The sequence below is a fragment of the Talpa occidentalis genome, unplaced genomic scaffold (genome assembly GCF_014898055.3).
Source record: "Talpa occidentalis isolate TD23 unplaced genomic scaffold, MPIMG_talOcc4v2.1 talOcc4.2, whole genome shotgun sequence".
NCBI classification, from domain to species: Eukaryota; Metazoa; Chordata; class Mammalia; order Eulipotyphla; family Talpidae; genus Talpa; species Talpa occidentalis.
Genome location: NW_023602073.1, coordinates 101,403,639 through 101,421,775, shown reverse-complemented (window position 1 = coordinate 101,421,775; position 18,137 = coordinate 101,403,639). Strand labels below are relative to the sequence as shown.

The 18,137-nt window shown below is 36.2% G+C and overlaps 1 protein-coding gene across 8 annotated transcripts in view; it reads right to left on the bottom strand.

Annotated features, from left to right (window-relative positions):
• KLHL32 (kelch like family member 32) overlaps positions 1 to 18,137 on the bottom strand; it is a 178,152-nt gene that overhangs the window by 111,860 nt on the left and 48,155 nt on the right. For 7 of the 8 annotated variants that reach the window (XM_037520130.2, XM_054699040.1, XM_054699041.1 and 4 more), the window contains one exon: positions 15,398 to 15,578. In XM_037520130.2, coding sequence (XP_037376027.1) covers positions 15,398 to 15,578 — 181 coding nt within the window. Of the gene's footprint in view, positions 1 to 2,677; positions 2,795 to 15,397; positions 15,579 to 18,137 lie in introns of those variants that run through there. The other variant, XM_037520133.2, reaches the window with a different exon arrangement.

The window sequence follows — 18,137 nt, the reverse complement described above, 5'->3', positions numbered from 1 at the left end:
TGGCATTTATGATATTTACTTACTCACTTGTTATACACTATGGAAAATGGCACCTGAAAATCTGGCTTTAGCCTGGGGTTACCCTCTCAGATCCCTTGGCTTCTGCACATTCTTTCTGGTCTATCACTATATCACTTCAGTAAGAAATTTCAATACTTTACTACCCCCATGTAAAGAAGCCCACTTCTTTATGTGTCACCAATTTAGAAATGACACCTTTATGTGTCAGATATTTACAAGTGACACCTTTACTCTTCCGAATTGAACATATTTGACAGCCATTATTGAATGAAGGATTGCTCCTGTGCAGACACCTTCTGTTCTACCTTCATATGGCACAAGCCCACCTTCAAAATTCTCTAAGGACACAATGACCGAGACAGAACCTGGATTTCCTACATTTGACAGTTGTCTCAAAACAAAGTTTGGTGCTTGCATGAAGGATTTGACTGAGCAGATGTCATACAGAGTCTGCATGAATCAAGGGAATTCATAGTTATGAGGAAAGGACATTTTTAGAGGTCAGGGTTACCAGAAAAGGTAGAAACCTGAAAAGAAAAAAGAAGAGGTAGAGTAACTGAGGATGCAGAGTGAGGCATTCTGGGTCTAGGGCACAGGAGAGGCTCTTGTCAAAGATGCACAGGATATGTCCAAGTCTCAGGTCAAAAACTCCAGCTTCTCTTCTATAAAGAGATTTTTAAAATCAAAAGGTACTTTAGAGATCACTGGCCCCTTACTAATGAAGGTGTCATAGCTAAGCACTGATCATGGAGACTTTGGTAGAAGTAAGGAATCTCACCTTTCCCCCCCCTCTACTAAATGGCAAGTTGCATTTTAACAGGGGCTCCACGTGAACCACAATTGAGAGGCCAGGCTGTGGTCAATCCTCCACCGCTTACAGCTTTCCTTGCATTTCTGAGTCTTTGTAGTAATGAGGCTTGAAAATACAAAGTATGGAATCATAACGCCCTTCCTGACAGCTTTCTTTGGTCATCGCACACCCTCAGTAAGTTCATTCCTTTTTCTGTTTAACCTTATGTGGTAGTAGCTCTTAAATATGCTTTGGAAAGAGCTCCTAATCCGAATTCTCTGAGTCATATCATGTTAATGCTTGAAGCCAATGCTAGAAATCCTGCAGTCCAGGCAGAAGTGCTAAGTCCAAATCGCTAAGGGGACTGATCCCCAGACTGGGGTGGTTACTACTTAGGAAACAAAGAAAGACCTATAATTTCAAGAATATTGTCTTCAACTGAGTAAATTATCCTATGTTTTTGGATGGTGGAAGTGGTAGAGGCCTTCAGCAAATCTACAGCACCACCTCCCTTTTCTCAATTACTCTAATTGACTTTATGTGGCTTATCTCCTTCTTATTAGACTTCTCTGAAAAGGAATTTCACGTGGTCACCTCACAGCTCCTAATGACACAAATCGCTGCTATGGAATTCAAACAGTAGTAGTTTCAATTTGGCATAAATAATGGCAATGCAATTTCTGCCCAATCTGATATTGACAGTGGTTTTTGAAGTTCTGCTGAAGCTGTCAGGCCATATTCAGGTACAGGTGAATGTGATTCTGATCACTAACATGACTTGATTACATCACGATGTTTTTCATGGGTATGAAAGGGAGCAGTGGGCCAGCTTTGCATAATCAAGTACGTGTATATACATGCAATAAAATAGTTGTTTCTGTCCTAGAATTCATGGCACCATCACATAAAACCCATTACCACTTTTCTATAGAGAAATTTTTAGAAGATATTGGCATGGAATCTCTTTATCACTTATTATTCTACTAATTTAAAACCCAGTATACTCTTTTAAAACCCAAATCATTCTGAAAACTTTTAACTCCCAATTTCAACAGTTCTTCTTTTACATTTTATATCCTTTCTTATCTTCTTTTACTTTTAATATCCTCTCTTAATATTTTTATTCAATATGCTAACATAAAACAAAATGTTTAAGACTCATAAACATAGGCACTTAATCCAGATGTGGAATCTTTCCTTGGTCTTTCATTTTATTCACCACTAGTTTGACATCTGTGAGTCAGATGGGGGCCACACGGGGGCCACTCTCCCATTATTAGGCGCACACACAGATGAGGCCAAGAGCCCTGGCTAACATACTGTTTCATCTAATTCCATTAGTTGCTAAGCAACCACTTCACTGGAACCTTCCCTGTCTAAAACAGAACAGGCCAGTTCAATGAATATGAAGTGTTCAGGTCATCCCATATGTTCAAGTCCACTCCTTCAGCAAACACATTTGATGCTTTGTCCATGCAGACTACATCACCACGTCTTATAAAATGTGAGAAAAAGAGTTTAAGAATACCTTTCAAAAGCAAAGAATATCTTTTAAATCTATGACAATGTATACATAGATATATAATTTATCAATTAAAATTTTTATAAAATATAAGCATTATGTTTCATATTTATAATTCTATAAAATATACAGATAGATTTCATCCATTTTGATCTTCATTTTCTTTTAGGTAAAATGAGCTTTATTCACTAATAGGAAAAATAGCTTTTTCCCCCCTACATCCATTGTTTAATAATATCTACCCAGTCTTTATCAGGTGCCAGAACTTGCTGTCAGAATTTAATTCAGTAGGCTGAATTAAATTTTTTCTCTTCACAATTCTTTGAAATAAGTACTACTATTACCTTATTTTAAACATGAGGAAAGTGAGTCCCAAAGAAGTTAAACAACTGGTCCAGGATGATAAAGTTGGTAAGTGGGAGAGTGGGGACTTGGACCCATACACTTCACCACTACTCTTCAGTCTACTCTGTTGTCTCCCTCTAAAGGACAATAGGAAACTAGTGGGACCTTCAATTCAAAGAAAAAAACAAAAGCAAACATCAGATTGTGTTTAGACTTAGACATCCTTTCCTCTCCTTTAACCACAGTTAACCTCAAAAAGATGAATATTTATTGCCTACCTGGGAATATTTGTATCATTCCCTATATTTGAATCTCATATGAGATTGACTGATTTCTATGAATTGCAACAGGATCAGAGCCTCAAATACACATATTGTGATTGCCAAGTGATGTAAATGATTTAATGTGAAAAATTCCTCTGATCACATTAGAGTCACATCTCTCTAAATAAGAACACTATTAATTCAATCTTTTAGGAATCTAAGCATGGAAACCCCAAGTCTAATCAACATAAGATGGGCTAATTAAAAGCAATTGATTCAAACAAGCAGCTGGATCATCCCACAATGTGGACAAGTCATTTTGAATCATTTTTTAAATAAAATTGACAAATGGAATTGGAGCATATCTATAGATCCCAGTAATTCCTTCAACCAATTCATCAGCTGCCTTGCCCCTCTTTTATAAAACATCTGTCTTTGCTCAATACTCAATTTCTGAAAGTTTAAGATTTTCATCAGCTTTATTGTCCTTCAAACATGGGCTCATCTTCTTTCAGTTGAGGTTGATTGTATTGCTGCAATTAAATAAGCATAAGTGAAACTGTGATTTAAATAAAACAGTGTGAAAATTATAATTTGAAAAGCATAAAAGATATGGCAGTAAAAGGAAATAATCTTTCAACACATACTTGAAACAAATACAAAGAGCTTAGCACAGTGACTGCATGGAGTAAATGATACAAAGTAAGCTATTATTACATTATAAATATTTTTCTAGCTTCATAGCATGTATACTCAATAGAAATGAATCAGTTTAAATGAAGAAATAAAATGCAGACCAGAGTTCACCATTCTCCATTCACTATAATGAACACAGTGCACTATCAGCACAATAATAAAAATAATAGTCATCCAACTCTGAAATGTTAATGATTTCTCTGGCATTGATGCAAGTAATTTTAAAAGGGAGTGTGACAATGATTCTTTTAGAGACTCTCAGCTTTCTATTTAAAAAGGAAGTAACATTTGACCACTACCACCATTAACTGGTACTTCACTTTGAATTGTCAAAGGGAATGCTATTTCTAATGAATGTGTTCAGTTTTAAAAGGAAATTATGAAGTAATTTACTTTAAAAATACAAAACCCACACACCTTTTGGTCCTCACAACGTTTGGTGCTCACAGCCTTCTAGTTATTCCACTATGTGTGGCTGTTGTAACAGGCAGATGTGTGGCTGTTCATTGTCAGCCAGGCAATTAATGCTTATCGAACATTACCGGATGTGAGGCTCTATAGCAGGCTGTCTATAAAATGTCAGATTGACTGCTTAATTTGGCTTTGCTGAATGTCAAGGCCATCATTAATGGTGCTATTTTTTTTTTCTGGCTAAATTTAAAAGCTATTTCATTAGGCCTCTTCTTGGTAGACATTAACTAAATGACTAATCATCAGATACAATTTGTGTAATGCCGACTTCTACTTATAGACAACAGTTGATTATTACTTAGGTGAGAAATTGAGCACATTTTCAACTATAGGTAATTTGTCATTTTCAACAGTTCCTTAGAACTATATTTGCTTGTAGTTTTTTTTTTTTTTTTAAGTCACAAATACGTGAGGTTAAAAAAAAAAAGGTCCCTCTTCTGAAATAGATTCTAGTATTTCTGGAGTTTTAAATTGAGGAAAAAGACTTTTTGTTCTAATTCTATTCATCTTGAGTTCTAATTTGTGTCATATTAATACCATTACACATACTTTGTTAGTGTCTGATTAATATAATTTTTGTTATGCTTTTTATAAGCAAAATGTGCACAGATTTATACTTTTAATCAGTCTGAATTTGTGTCTTTCAATGGATGACTTTAATAGTTTATGTATACTGTGATTACTAAAACATTTGGTCTAATTTCTGCAATATTATTTTGTGTTATTGTTTTTCATGACTTTTCCCTCTTGCTTTTCCTTTGGACATATGTAGCAATAAAAAAAATTTCTTTACTCAACATTATATAATAACTGCAAAATCTCCAGTTATATCAATAACCATTTTCCACAAAATTTCATTCATGTATTGAATCTGATGATGATTCTCTATTAAGGTAATATGATTTATAATTTGAATAGTTTTACAACAGATTAAAACCCAAACTCCTAGTGGCTTCACTCACACATGACACAACCCAGTACGTGTATTTCTACTTGAGCCTCATCCACTTAATCTCAAGAGCCCTTTCTTCCTGGGACTCTGCTTTTCTCTGGGTCTTTTCCATGTGGTTTGTAGATGTTGTAGATGGGGAGAGACTGTGGAGCACATATATTCGCACATAACCAGTTTGTCATACATATAACTCATACCTTCCATTCATATTGTCCTGACAAAGACAGTATGTGACTCCCACTTACATCAAGGGCTACTGAGAAATGAAGTCCCTTGTTGAACAGAAATCTCCAAGCAACAACATTGGAAGGGGAGCATAATACATCTTTGGGGCCTAACCAGCCATCTCTGCCTTATCTTACATCAACACCTTCCAAAATCATCTACTTAGTCTACCACTACTTCAACATGAGAAAAACCTGGCCCATTTGTATGGCACAATTCATTTCTCTATGTTCCATGCTCTTGTCCACGTAATTCTTACATGAGTCCCTGCCTCCTGTTCTGTGTCATTTCTTGTTCCATAAGCCCCTCTCCAGAATGGAATGCTATCAGAAAACCTTTGTCCATAAGTAGAACAGACCAGTTACTAACCCAACGATAAGGACATTCCCTTTGTTTGCCTAAACCTTGGATAAGAAGGTTTCTGGGTTCTAAAAACCTTCATTTGGAATTAGCTTTGCTATCGATCTCTGAGCTTAAGTTTTAGTTTTAGACATAACCAGCTTGCCTTTGCCTGCTAATCTCCAAAATCCCAGCACACTTCATTGGAAAACCCATCAGGAAACACCCAGGATTCTTTTGGAGATTAATATCTGTAAAATGAAATGCTAGTTTGCACCCCAAATTCTAGTCATATTCACTTTAAAATGAAGAAGCAATTCCAACCTTTGCTCTGATACCGAGTCATTCAGCAAAGTATGAGGCAGGTGAGTCTGAAATTGAAAGTGTGGGCTTTGAAGTCCAATAAATAAAGATTTGCAGCTCGGTTGTATCCCTTATTAGTTATGTGAACTTGCCAGGCTACATTACCACCTTGATTCACTTTTTAGAGCAAAAATAAAGAACCCTGTCACAAAGAACTGCTGCATGGACTTACTGGCAAAATGCATATTACCTGGCTCATAGTAGGCATTTAATCAATTTGTCAAATGAGTCAATTGAATCTCTTCCTTTAAACTTTAATAATGCCCATGTAGTCATATTTATAATTATAAATAAAATTTTTAATAATTTTCTTTTTGTCTTATAATTCCATACATTGATATAAAAACACCTAAGTAAATAAACATCATTTGCCACTGATTTCTCTGTTGTTTTATCCTAGGACTTATAATTTTACTTACTTCTTCACAATTATACCTATAAGAACTCTCAGTTTATTTTGGCATATGTTTCATCATTCTCTGATTTAATTTTAAATCCTTTTGATAGAAAGCTTACAATACACATTTCATCATAAAAGTCAGTTCCTATTTATCTAGAATCCCAACTCTAGAAGGTTTATTTCCTTTTTCCATAGAAAAATAAGTGAAAATATCTATTGGATATTTCCCTCGGACAGGGAAATAGCCAAATGGTTTTTGAATCTTAAAAAAGATTAAATTTAATCTCAACAGTTTTAGCATGATACATCAACATTAAATATGATTTATCATTAATCATATGTCTATGCATCACTGTCTCAAAAAGTCATCAGGGCTAATGTTTTACACTTTTTTCATATATACATACTAAAATATATTTATTTATTTTTTTTTTTAAAGATTTATTTTTATTTGTTTATACAAGCACTGGGTACAGTCAGAAACGCGGGAGGGTGAGAGAATCCACCAGAGCCAGAGCGGGGAGCAGAGCAGGCAGAAGGACCGAAGTACACTGCTGAGGGGAGCAGCGGGCGGCAGGAGAGGTCTGCGCACCATGTGGGACCCTCCTCCGGGGCCAGGGAGCAGCTGGGGATTGAACTGGGCGGCAGAGACTGCCGGCAGCTTCGCAACCCAGCGCTCAACTGCTGCGCCACCGGGGAGGCCCTATACATACTAAAATTTATATACATCTCTCTTATATAAATATAATAAACCATATTGATTTAGCAAGGATATGTTTCTTTTAACTTAAATTAACTATTGCCCAACCCCAATGAATATTTATAATATGGAAATTAATTATATTAAAAGTACCAATATGAAAAAATTAAACAAAATATTTTTATGGGAATTTACTGTGAAGACTTGTTTCATCTATGTTAAAAGAGTCTCAGAATAAAGGTAACAATGACATTTTTCCTGTCTAAAATTACTATCCACAAGCCAAAATTATCAAAGTCTCATTTAATATTATGGGGGTTTGACTGAGAAAAATTTAAAATGTCCCATTTGTCCAATTTATAAATTATCAACATGTGCACCAAAGTCTACACAATATAAAGTCCAAATATATATTTACTGCTTAGTGAAAGACTTCTAAGGGGAAGTTCAGCAAAAAAAAAAAAGACAAAAGACAAATGAAGAATAGAACAAATGATGTTAGAGTCAAAAAGAAAAATGGCTACATAAAGAAACAAAGAGATAGCCAGAGAACAAATAAGAAAAAAAAATGCGCAAGTCAAATAGAGCACACAGACTGAGAGATGTACTTACCACTACAGTTACTGAAGCAAGCAGGAAAAAAAAAGAACAAGACTTTCATGTAACAACATGAAAGCTCTACCTTGGGCTATTTTATGATATGCTGCTCTGGCTATTCTGCAACTATAAGCAAATGGCAGTTGCTTCTTGATATATAATACCAGCAAATGTTGGAAAGGATGTAGACAAACAGAGCCCATGTGCACTACTGATGGGAATACAAAATGGCATAGCTACTATGGAAAACAGTAGAGCGGTTCCTCAAAAAATTAAAAATTATGATTCAGCAATACTGCTTCTGGGTATATATCCACAGGAAATGAAATCTAGATTGTAGCATTATTTACAGTAGCCAAAATGTAGATATAACTTGTGTTCTTCCACAGATGAATAAAAAATAAAGATGTGGGGTGTGTGTGTGTGTGTGTGTGTGTGTGTGTGTGTGTGGTAGGATTGACTTCTTTCTCATGGATGAATAATATTTTATTGTGTGTGTATTCGTGTGCATGTGTGTGTGTATATTCTGTATCTTCTTCAATCTACAGAATATGTGAATCTCATACAACCCTTTTATTTTCTGGCTCCTTTCTGATTAAAATGTATGCACTGGTTATCTTCATACACTAACTCTTCTCTTTTTTTTTGTCTTCTTAATCTCATTGTTTTTCTGCCACCCTAGCAAAGTCATCTTTTAGGTGGTTCTGACCATAAACATTTTTTCTGCTCTCTCTGTTCTCTCCTGATGTACAATCTCATGTGTTCCCAAGGTATCAACCTACCCCACTGTGCAAAAATTACAGTGGTGATATCTTTATATTCCTTGCAACATCCAGCATAAATTTTTCTGCATAGAGTAGATGCTCAGTAAATATCTACTGAATTAAGAAAGTAATTAATGTCGTGCTCATAGGTAACTACTATCAGCCATGGAGTTCATTTGTTCCTACCATATTAAAAATGAATAAAGTCCATTCATTCATGAAGTAGCAATAGCTACTATAATGACAATATTAAATAAAAGAAAAATTAAGTATTAAATAAAATCTAAGAAAATTAAAATGGAAATGTATAAGAACATTCAAAATTAAATATTAGAGGAAAATGATTTCATAGTTGCATAAAGTAAAATGCAGCAGGTATTAATGGCATTATTATTTGGATTTTTACTGTTTTCCTATTGTCAGTAGTTGATCAACAGTTTCAAAATTCAATCAAATACAGCAAAAATAGATAATTACAACCTGTAAATAAATCATTTTTGATGCTTTTGTTATCAAAACTCAAATAAAAAAGGAGATATACATCTAAAAAACAAAATACATTTGGATTATTTTCCCATAGCTTTGTTAATCTGCCCACTGGAAGCTGCCTTAAGTTTGTTTGTTTTCTCTTAGGCTCTACATAATAGCTTCAGAGGTGATAAAACCTCATTCTCCAGCCATACTCTTTAATTGCTAACAGACGTTGCTTTCTTAATGACTTCTCTAAACAGATTACACAAAACCAAAAGTTAAAACATTCAATTGATGGTAAATAATGCAGAGTTTACCATATAATACAAAATTCAAAATCACTGTTAAAAATGATATTCTGGTGCCTCTGTGATCAATAAAAAATATATACATTTTAAGGGAGGAAAGAACACAATAATGTACAAATATGCAAGAATTTGTGACTGCTGTTTCAGCATAAACACCCCATAACCACACACTCAATAGTGCTTGTTCAGTTCAAGCAAAGTAATTAATCACAGGACAGGCCAATGTGAAATTGATTATGGAAAATACTGACCATCATGGGATTTAATTTTAGTGAGATTCATGAACCAATTAAATAGCTGCAGAATAATGCCTTGCATTTAAGATAGTAATAGATATTTACATGCTTCTAGTAATCATCAACAAGATAAACCAAAAATAATTACTATATGTATTAAAGGATTTGGGAGTTATTTTACTATTATGTTTATTCATTTTCTTTCTTGAAAGGAGATTAATTGTAAGTTACTCCAAGCTAAAATTTAATTTTTTAAGGACTGTTCTAATCAGTGTGAGAACGATCCTGCACATCACATCAGTGAATGCTAATTACAGCTTCAAGCCCAGGGACTGCTCAGAATGTGCCCAGAAGCAACTTGTGGCAGGGTGACTCAAGGAAAGACAGTCCTTTAATATTCATAGAGCACTGGATGATTTAAAAAGTTCATTTATTTTTGTTAGTAATTTAATTTTTAAGTAAAAAGATAATTTACTGGAAACATATTGGAGGCTCACAGAACTGATAAGGCTGCAGGTTTGGATAAGGAGGCTGCAGGTTTGGAGTTTGGAATAAAATAATTACAAGAGCTAATCTGCCATTTATCCTTAATGAGATAGCGTGTTTCTATATATGATTTCTGGGTATCCTAAATGTTAGTGAAGAGTCCATAAAATCACCCAAGAGGAGATAGCATAACCCAACAATGATCTCACTGATATGTTTTAATGTCATCAGTGCTATTGCTTTTAAGTCTGTACAGAAAACGTTCTTAAGAAACTAATGTGCTGAATAGATGCTATATTCATAGGTATTCTTAGGGGGGAAATTCGGAAGTGGAGATTGGTGAGACCCCAACCACATGACACAGCAAGAAATTGTTCCAACCAGAATGCAAAGGACGAGAATAAATATTCACGGTCTGTGGGGTGCCAGCTACTCTCATGTGCTCTGGTGATGCACTGACCAGAAAAACAAAGAAGACATTAACTTGTTTCCTAGGAAACCTTACGCAAGGTCTGCACACACAGCCTTCCTTACCTGCTCCTTCAATGGAACAACATCCTCCAAAAATCCTGCAGCTACCTTTCCTAAAACTCTCTATAATCTGAGGCCAGAGTGAGCATGAGCACCCCCTTGTTCTCTCCACCCCACATCCTCAAGGCAGACATCTGCCTCACTCATTCTTAAGTCTATCCCTTGAAGTCCTGTCAACTCCAACTACTATGTCCACTCCACTCTGCCTCCTCCAAGCTGTTCCTCACACAAAAACTCTTCTCAACAGCCATCAGCTCTTACTTAACTGCTCTTCATGTCCCTGCTGTAAAGTATTTTAGTTTGTGGTTCCTTTTCTTTATTTTTAAAATGGAGATGATGATAATAATAATGCCAGTCTTACAGGTTTCTTTAGATGAGTTGATACACATAAAGCATTTAAAATAAGTACCTATAGCACAATAAATGCTCAATTAATGGTAGTTATTATTATTACTATGGTTGTTATCAACTGAAAATGTCAAGGAGAGGAAGAGAGTTAAAAACAAGGCTCTAGTTTCCAAACACAACCCCAAACCACTAATACCAGTCACAATATGTTGTAGTCATTTGACCAACTGTCTGTAGCTCCTGCCAGATTATGATCATTTTGCATCTAGAAACTAGTATATTATATACTTCCTTTAATAGTTTTTGTGTCATTTAATCAGTGACTAAAGAGGATGTAAGTTATAAAATACACAGATTTTTTTCTTTTTATCATAGACTTTATCTTCTTTTTTCAAATCTAAAAATTACATAGGCAGAGCACACTCAGGCTCTAACGGAAAATGATGCTCAAATATTTAACTTTCCAAAATGTCATATTTGAATCACTTTATCATCACATATGCAAAGCTATGTGAGACAGTCAAGACATCTGCTTCCTTGGCCAGAATGTGTAGGCGCTCATGGAAATTTAAGCTGGAGATAGCAAATGTTCAACAACAGCCTCCAGAAACTAGAGGATGGCCCACAGCCCAGGCCTGCCCACATTGGGCCCTGTAACTAACATGTCCCCATGGTCAAAGAGGCTTCCAAGGGGAGGTGGGGTGAAGCCTGACTTGACACCTCCCACCCAACATGCACACACTCTAGATCATAAGACCCCTAAATTCTCCTGCTGCATCTAGTACAATATCTGCTTCTACAATTTTGATCATCAATACATTTATGGATTTCAGCAGTCCATCAGCTACTCACAGTCCATCTCAGGGAAGTTATGGTTAAAAAGGTCTACAAGGCGTGAACATAATCTTTCACTCCTGTTATAAAAGAATTCCAGTCTCATTGAGATAAAATTGATATTGTGTAATTTTAAGATATAAAGATGGTGATTTGATATACTTATACATTGTGAAATGGTGGGCACACTAAGGTTGGTTAATATATTCAATAGCTCCCAGGTACCTGTGTGTGGGGTGGGAACTCTTCAGACAACTTTCAAGTCTATAGTATTGTTAACTACAGTGGCCATTAGATTCCTAGACCCTATTCATCTTATAACTAGATGTTTGGGCGCTCTGACCAACATCCCCCCATTTCCCCTACCCCCATCCTGGGAACTACCTGTCTACACTGTTTCTATGAGTTCAGCTTTGTTAGGTTCCATATAAAAATGAGTCATAGAGTATTTGTCTTTCTCTGCCTTAATTTATCCCCTCAAGTTTCACCCATGTTTTTACAAATAGCAGGAATTCCTTATTTGCTATGACTAAATAGTATTCCATTATATATATAGTCATGCATCACTTAACAGTAGGGATACATTCTGGAAAATGCAAAAATAGGCGGTTATGGTTGTGCATACTTCAGAATGTAATTACACAAACCTAGATGGTTTAACCACACCCCTGGATTACATGGTATAAGTCTAGTGGGATCACCATCATATATGTATCCATTTTTTTTTTAAATAATAAATTTTATTTTTATATTCCCCCATACAACTGCACATGCCCCATTCTGACCCCAATCCCTCCCCTCCCGGCCCGCACCCCCCAAAAAGTGTCTCTGGTTCATAGTATTTTGTTGATTTTGATTTTCACTTTCTTATAGTTATTCAATTGTTGACCAAAGCATTATTGATACATGACATTATACTGATTTTTGTTATTCATTTAGCAATTGATATCCACATTTTGGCTATCATTGATAATGCTGCAAGAAAAGTTGTACAAATGTCTTTTGAATTTCTGATTTCATTTCCTTTATATATCCAGAAACAGGAATGCTGGATCATATGATAGATCTATTGATATTTTAATATTTTGAAGAAACTCAATATTGTTTTCCATAAATGAATACATCAGTTTATATTCCACCAACAGGGAATCCTCACCAACATTTATCTTTTCTAGTTTTGATAAATGCCATTCCCAATAGAAGTGAGGGGTATCACATTGTAGTTTTAACTTTCATTTCCCTGATGATTTGTGATGTTGAACATCTTTTCATGTATCTGTTGAATGTTAGTATAACATCTTTGGAAAAATATCTGTTCTATCCATTTTTTAATCAATTTGGCTTTGATTTTTGTTTTGCTATTGAATTGTGTGAATTGCTTATATATTTTGGATATGAACCACATACATAGTAGGCATTTTGCAAATATTTTCTCCCATTCGCTTGGTTATCTTTTCATTGCTCTCTAATTCCTTAAAGGTTTTAGTAAAGGGGAATCTTCCATAAGAATTTAGAGTGTGTTGGGCCTCCCTGGTGGCTCAGGGAGTTGAGTGCAGCACTGTGAAGTTGTCCACAGCCTCTGCAGTGCCAGTTTGATCCCACTGGCCGCGGAGATGCCCACATGGCGAGGCAGACCTCTCCTGTCTCACCCACTGCTCCCCTCAGCAGTGTACTTCGTCAGTCTGCCTGTTCTGTTCCCCACTCTGTCTCTGGTGAATCCTCTCGCCCTCTTGCACATCTGGCCTATACCCCGGATCTTGCATAAATAAATAAATCTTAAAAAAATTTCTTTAAAAAAAAAGAATTTAGAGAGCGGCAGAGGGTAGACTGGATAATGCTTCCAAAGAACTTCACATTTGTTGATTGTGTATGGAGTAGACTAAGAGGTGAGTGGGAGGTTACAGATGGCAGAAATGGTCATTAGAATGAGAAGTAAAGCGGTCTTAAGGTGGAATAAGTATGTTTGGAAAACAGAATGGCTGAAACATCAAATGAAAAGATAACAGATGGAAAAACAAAGCTGAGGATGAACAATAATGGCACAGCACGAAGGGATTCTCTGGGCATCTGGCAGACATTCAGTAAGGAGCTCCAGGGAACCTGAGCAGAGGAACAAAAGTTAAGTACGTGGTTATCTGCACAATGGTTTGTCATGGGGCAGCCAGAGAAGGAAAAAAGTTAGATGGCTACCAAAAAGTTCCAAGCAAGAAGGAAAGAGATGTCAGATTCAGAAAACAAAAAGACAGGTAAGAATGAGACCAAAAGTTATTCTGACCCATCAAAAGGTGACTCTGCAACCAGGTGAGCCTAAAGATTAACTCCTCTCTTCCCACAAATATCCAGGCAGAGCATTACCAGTTAATCTACAGAGTGAAACAGCTAGTGTTTATTCAAAGTCTACTGTGAGTCAAATACAGTGCTTAGTGCATTATGCACTTGATCTCATTTAAATCTCTAGATCAACCTATTCTCAGAGTTATGCTTTATAATCACCTTTGAAAGAGAAAAAAACATTCCCAGAACTTAGATGACTTGCCTATTTCAAAGAATAGATAGTGGAGAAAATGAAGAACCCAATAAATATTAACTGGTAGAACAACTGCTATTTACCAGGCACCATGATAAACAATTGGGAACACTGAGATACAGTTCCTGCCACTGTATTCAAATTCAGTTCTGACTCTTCAGCTCTTCCTTCCAACAGTTTTACACTTTTAATAAAAGAAGCCCTGGTCTGACTTAGCTATAGCATTTGACTAATGCCATGTTGAACCCACACTATTGAAATCAATCACTAATTTTTATTCTTTGCAAAAAAGTATTATTACTTGGCTCAAGAATATGTTTTTACCCTTCCTTTTAAATTGTTGACAATCACAGGAAGTCATAGTACTCTGTGCTCAACTGTTTGTTATTCATATTTTAAGCAGGAAAAGTTGCTATTTAACTTGCAGAGCAATGTAAAGAACAGTTTACATCAAAGTTGAGCATCTCCTCAGTCTGGCAGACCCACATCTCCTGAGTCAGAACGACAATTACTTTCAAATTAATTTCTTTCATTTAGGTTCAAAATAATCTGCCAGATAGCAAAATGAAAATCTAATTAATGAAAAAGTATTTAATTAACTTGAACAGATCATACTAGAAAGAAGAAAGTCAATGAATAATTTGCATAATTTAATAATCAGGATATTAAGAATTGAAACACATGGAATTCTATGACAATTAGAAAACATTTCTTCATTCACTTAATAAATATTTATTGAGCAGAGCACTTACTAAGCCTGAGGCAACATTATAAATGTTACGAGAGATACAGAAATTACTGAGACAAGATACTGTTTCCAGGTATATCAGTATGGTAAAGCACAAGGAAGACAAACATAATTCTAGTTTAGGGCATATTGTCCTTCTAATCCTGAAACCAGAAATATCCTGCCTTTGGCCTGCACCCCCACTGTGGAGCACTACAATACCACATTATCCTGAGGCGGTAAAGTGTCAAACAGCCCTCAGCTGGCATGCAAAGGAGTAGCCTGCTCTCCATTGGAGGGAAGTACAGGCGTCCGGGTCTGCGAGGATCCCAATGGGTCTCGGGATCTCAGCCAGGACTAAACACAGCCTGCCCCCAACATTTACAGCATGAGAACTATCATCTAATTGGCTGCTGGTCATATGACAGTACATCCTCTGTTTATTGATATCTTAACAGAAACAAGCAAATGATCTACTTACCCGGAAATAGTCGCTGCACGCTGCCAGCACTGCCTTGTGAGCGTGGAATTTCTGTTCCTCAGCAATCAGGGTGACGTCGCAGAGGATGCCATCACTTCTTTGCTGGTTCAGTGCTGCCAACACACTATCATTGTGAGATTCTGAGTGGCAGAGCCTCTGGCCTGTCAGCATTTCTTGAATACTACAAAGTAGAACACCAGGTCAGCATTTCTCTCCCAGGCCTCATGTTCCCTCAGTCCCTCGACAACTATGTAGGATGTGATTCCAGTGCACTCTTTCTCACCACCATTCTCTCAATCTCCACTTCTCTGATTCTCTTTCACTCACCCCACACCGGTCTCTGTTTCCTAGTAGTGCTTCTCTTTCTGAATTTGTGTTCATGTGCATGTCCATTTGCTTCTGTGTATTGACCTGTGTCTGTAGGCCTGCGAGTATCTACTTGTGAGCCTCTGTGCTCTTGGTATGTGTATATCTCATAGTGCACAGCTCTCTCTGGATGTGCATCTACATGCTACGTGACTCTCTCCACTCTGTGACCTCCCACCCAAATCTCCAACCCCTCCTTTAATTTTGGACCACCCAAGTTAGCACAAGCTCAGAATATGATCATCACCACGCCCTGATCCAGCAGACAATCCATTGGATATGGAAGACACACCAGAAATGTAAGACATTACCCTACAGGATACGATACTCAACTAATAAATAAAACAAAACTAACCAAATATGGATTAGGGGGAAAGGGCTGCCAATAACTATTTCATGTAAAAGGTAATGAAGTGAACCATAGCAGCCTATTATTAAACTTGGGAAATCATGCACCAAAAGAACAGCATCAAAAAAATGACACTGTAGGGGGCCTTCCTGGTGGCGCAAGGGGTTAAGATGCAACCTATGAAGCTATCCACAGCTACTGCAGCATGAGTTCGATCCCTAGCCAAACCACATGGCACAGTAGTCCTCTCCTGTCTTGCCCGCTGCTTCCCTCAGCAGTGTATTTCAGTCACTCTGCCTGTTCAGTTCCCCACTCTGTCTCTGGTGAGTCCTCTCACCTCCACACCTCTGGCCTGTAACCCTGTTCTTGCATGCATAAATAAATAAATCATTTTAAAAAATGACAATGTAAATGAAAAAACAATTAAGGTTTTAAGTAAAGCACATCTATAGTAACATCATATCAATGTCTATGTGTGATCACTGTATTAGATTTATAAAAGACTATATGATTTTATTTTATTTTATTCAAAACTCCTACTAGAACACCCAGATCTTACTAAAATAATATAAAAGTAAAACCATAAGCATAAAATGCAATTGAATTTGTAGATAGCTATAAACAATTCCAGCGTAGATCTATGAAAATCCCTACAGTGCTTCCAAATATCAGAAATCTCAGAACTGGCATTAGACTAAGATGAGTGAGCTGTACCAGTCAGAAGTGACTCCAGGATAAGAGTAAGGGCCATCAAGTTGTGTTTCTGGCCTGTGAACTCTTCTGGAAGCAGAGTAATGAGACCATGGGGAGGACAGAGCATCATCTATCTTCATTGACAACTCCTGCGTCCAGTACATTCCTCTGAGTGAATGTTGAAAGAGATACTCAGGGGAGTCAGAAAGTCACCACCAGCCTCGCCTGCATGGTTGGTTTATCTGACAGGCCTCTCCCCAGTCTGTTGGGCCAGTCAGCTGGTAAATTACAGCTCAGCACAAATCACCACCTTAAAGTGAACTAAATGCTTCCTGTGAAATGCCATAGTGCAGCCAGTTAGTTTTGTTGGACCTTTTTGACTGGGGAACTTCTGAAATGTCAGAACTATTGAAAGAAAAAAAACCCTGACAGGAGGTAATGATATAGGAAGTTTTCATGGGAAGGTGGGAGGATTATTTTCAGTTGACATGCAGCAGAGCATTTTGAAGTGGTTACTGTCATCAAATACTCAGTGGCTGTAGCAATAGGCAGACTTTTAAAATCAGTGCTTGAAACTGCATGCAGAGGCATAAACAACTTTTTTTTACACAAATATATATATGCAAAGCCTAGAATGGATATTAGTTAGCATCACTCAAATAAATGAAGAAATAGAATTGTAATAGGCACTTATATCAGGGAAGTAAAGTTTTAGGATAGTCTTTAAAAAAATCTTTCCTAAAAGAATGACATTTTTATATAGGTAACAAATACAAAACACTGTCCCATGAATTAATCCTAGGTGCTTACAATTATTAATTCATTTAATCTTTCTTATAATGCTATGAGAGAGGTATTATCTCTGTTTTATATAGAAGAAAACCAAAGATCTAATATCAGGCAATTTGAGAATCACCAAAAACATGATAATGTAATTATCTTCCTGTTTAGGATACAAAAAAAAATGATACACTGTAAAGATTTCAAAAATCTATGCTTGAGGGGGTAAAAATCACAAAGTCCTTATTAATTTTACATTTATATTATGCATAGTTAATCTCAAAATCAAAGTTGCCTTTCAAAAATAAGGTATATCAACATAGTGACATGAGTGAGTGATAAGATGTATTTAAAATCAAGCTTCAAAAAGTTATTTTTGCACAATGAGTAAGATAAGTTGGAGAATAGAAAATGGATTTTAATTATTATAACCTTAGAAAAATTATTTCCAAACTCTCATAGCTTTTCCCCATTTTAATGTACCTTAAATGCTAAATAAATGTATTTTGAAATTTTACTTGTAGTGGAACAGAAGAATATATTAAAATAATT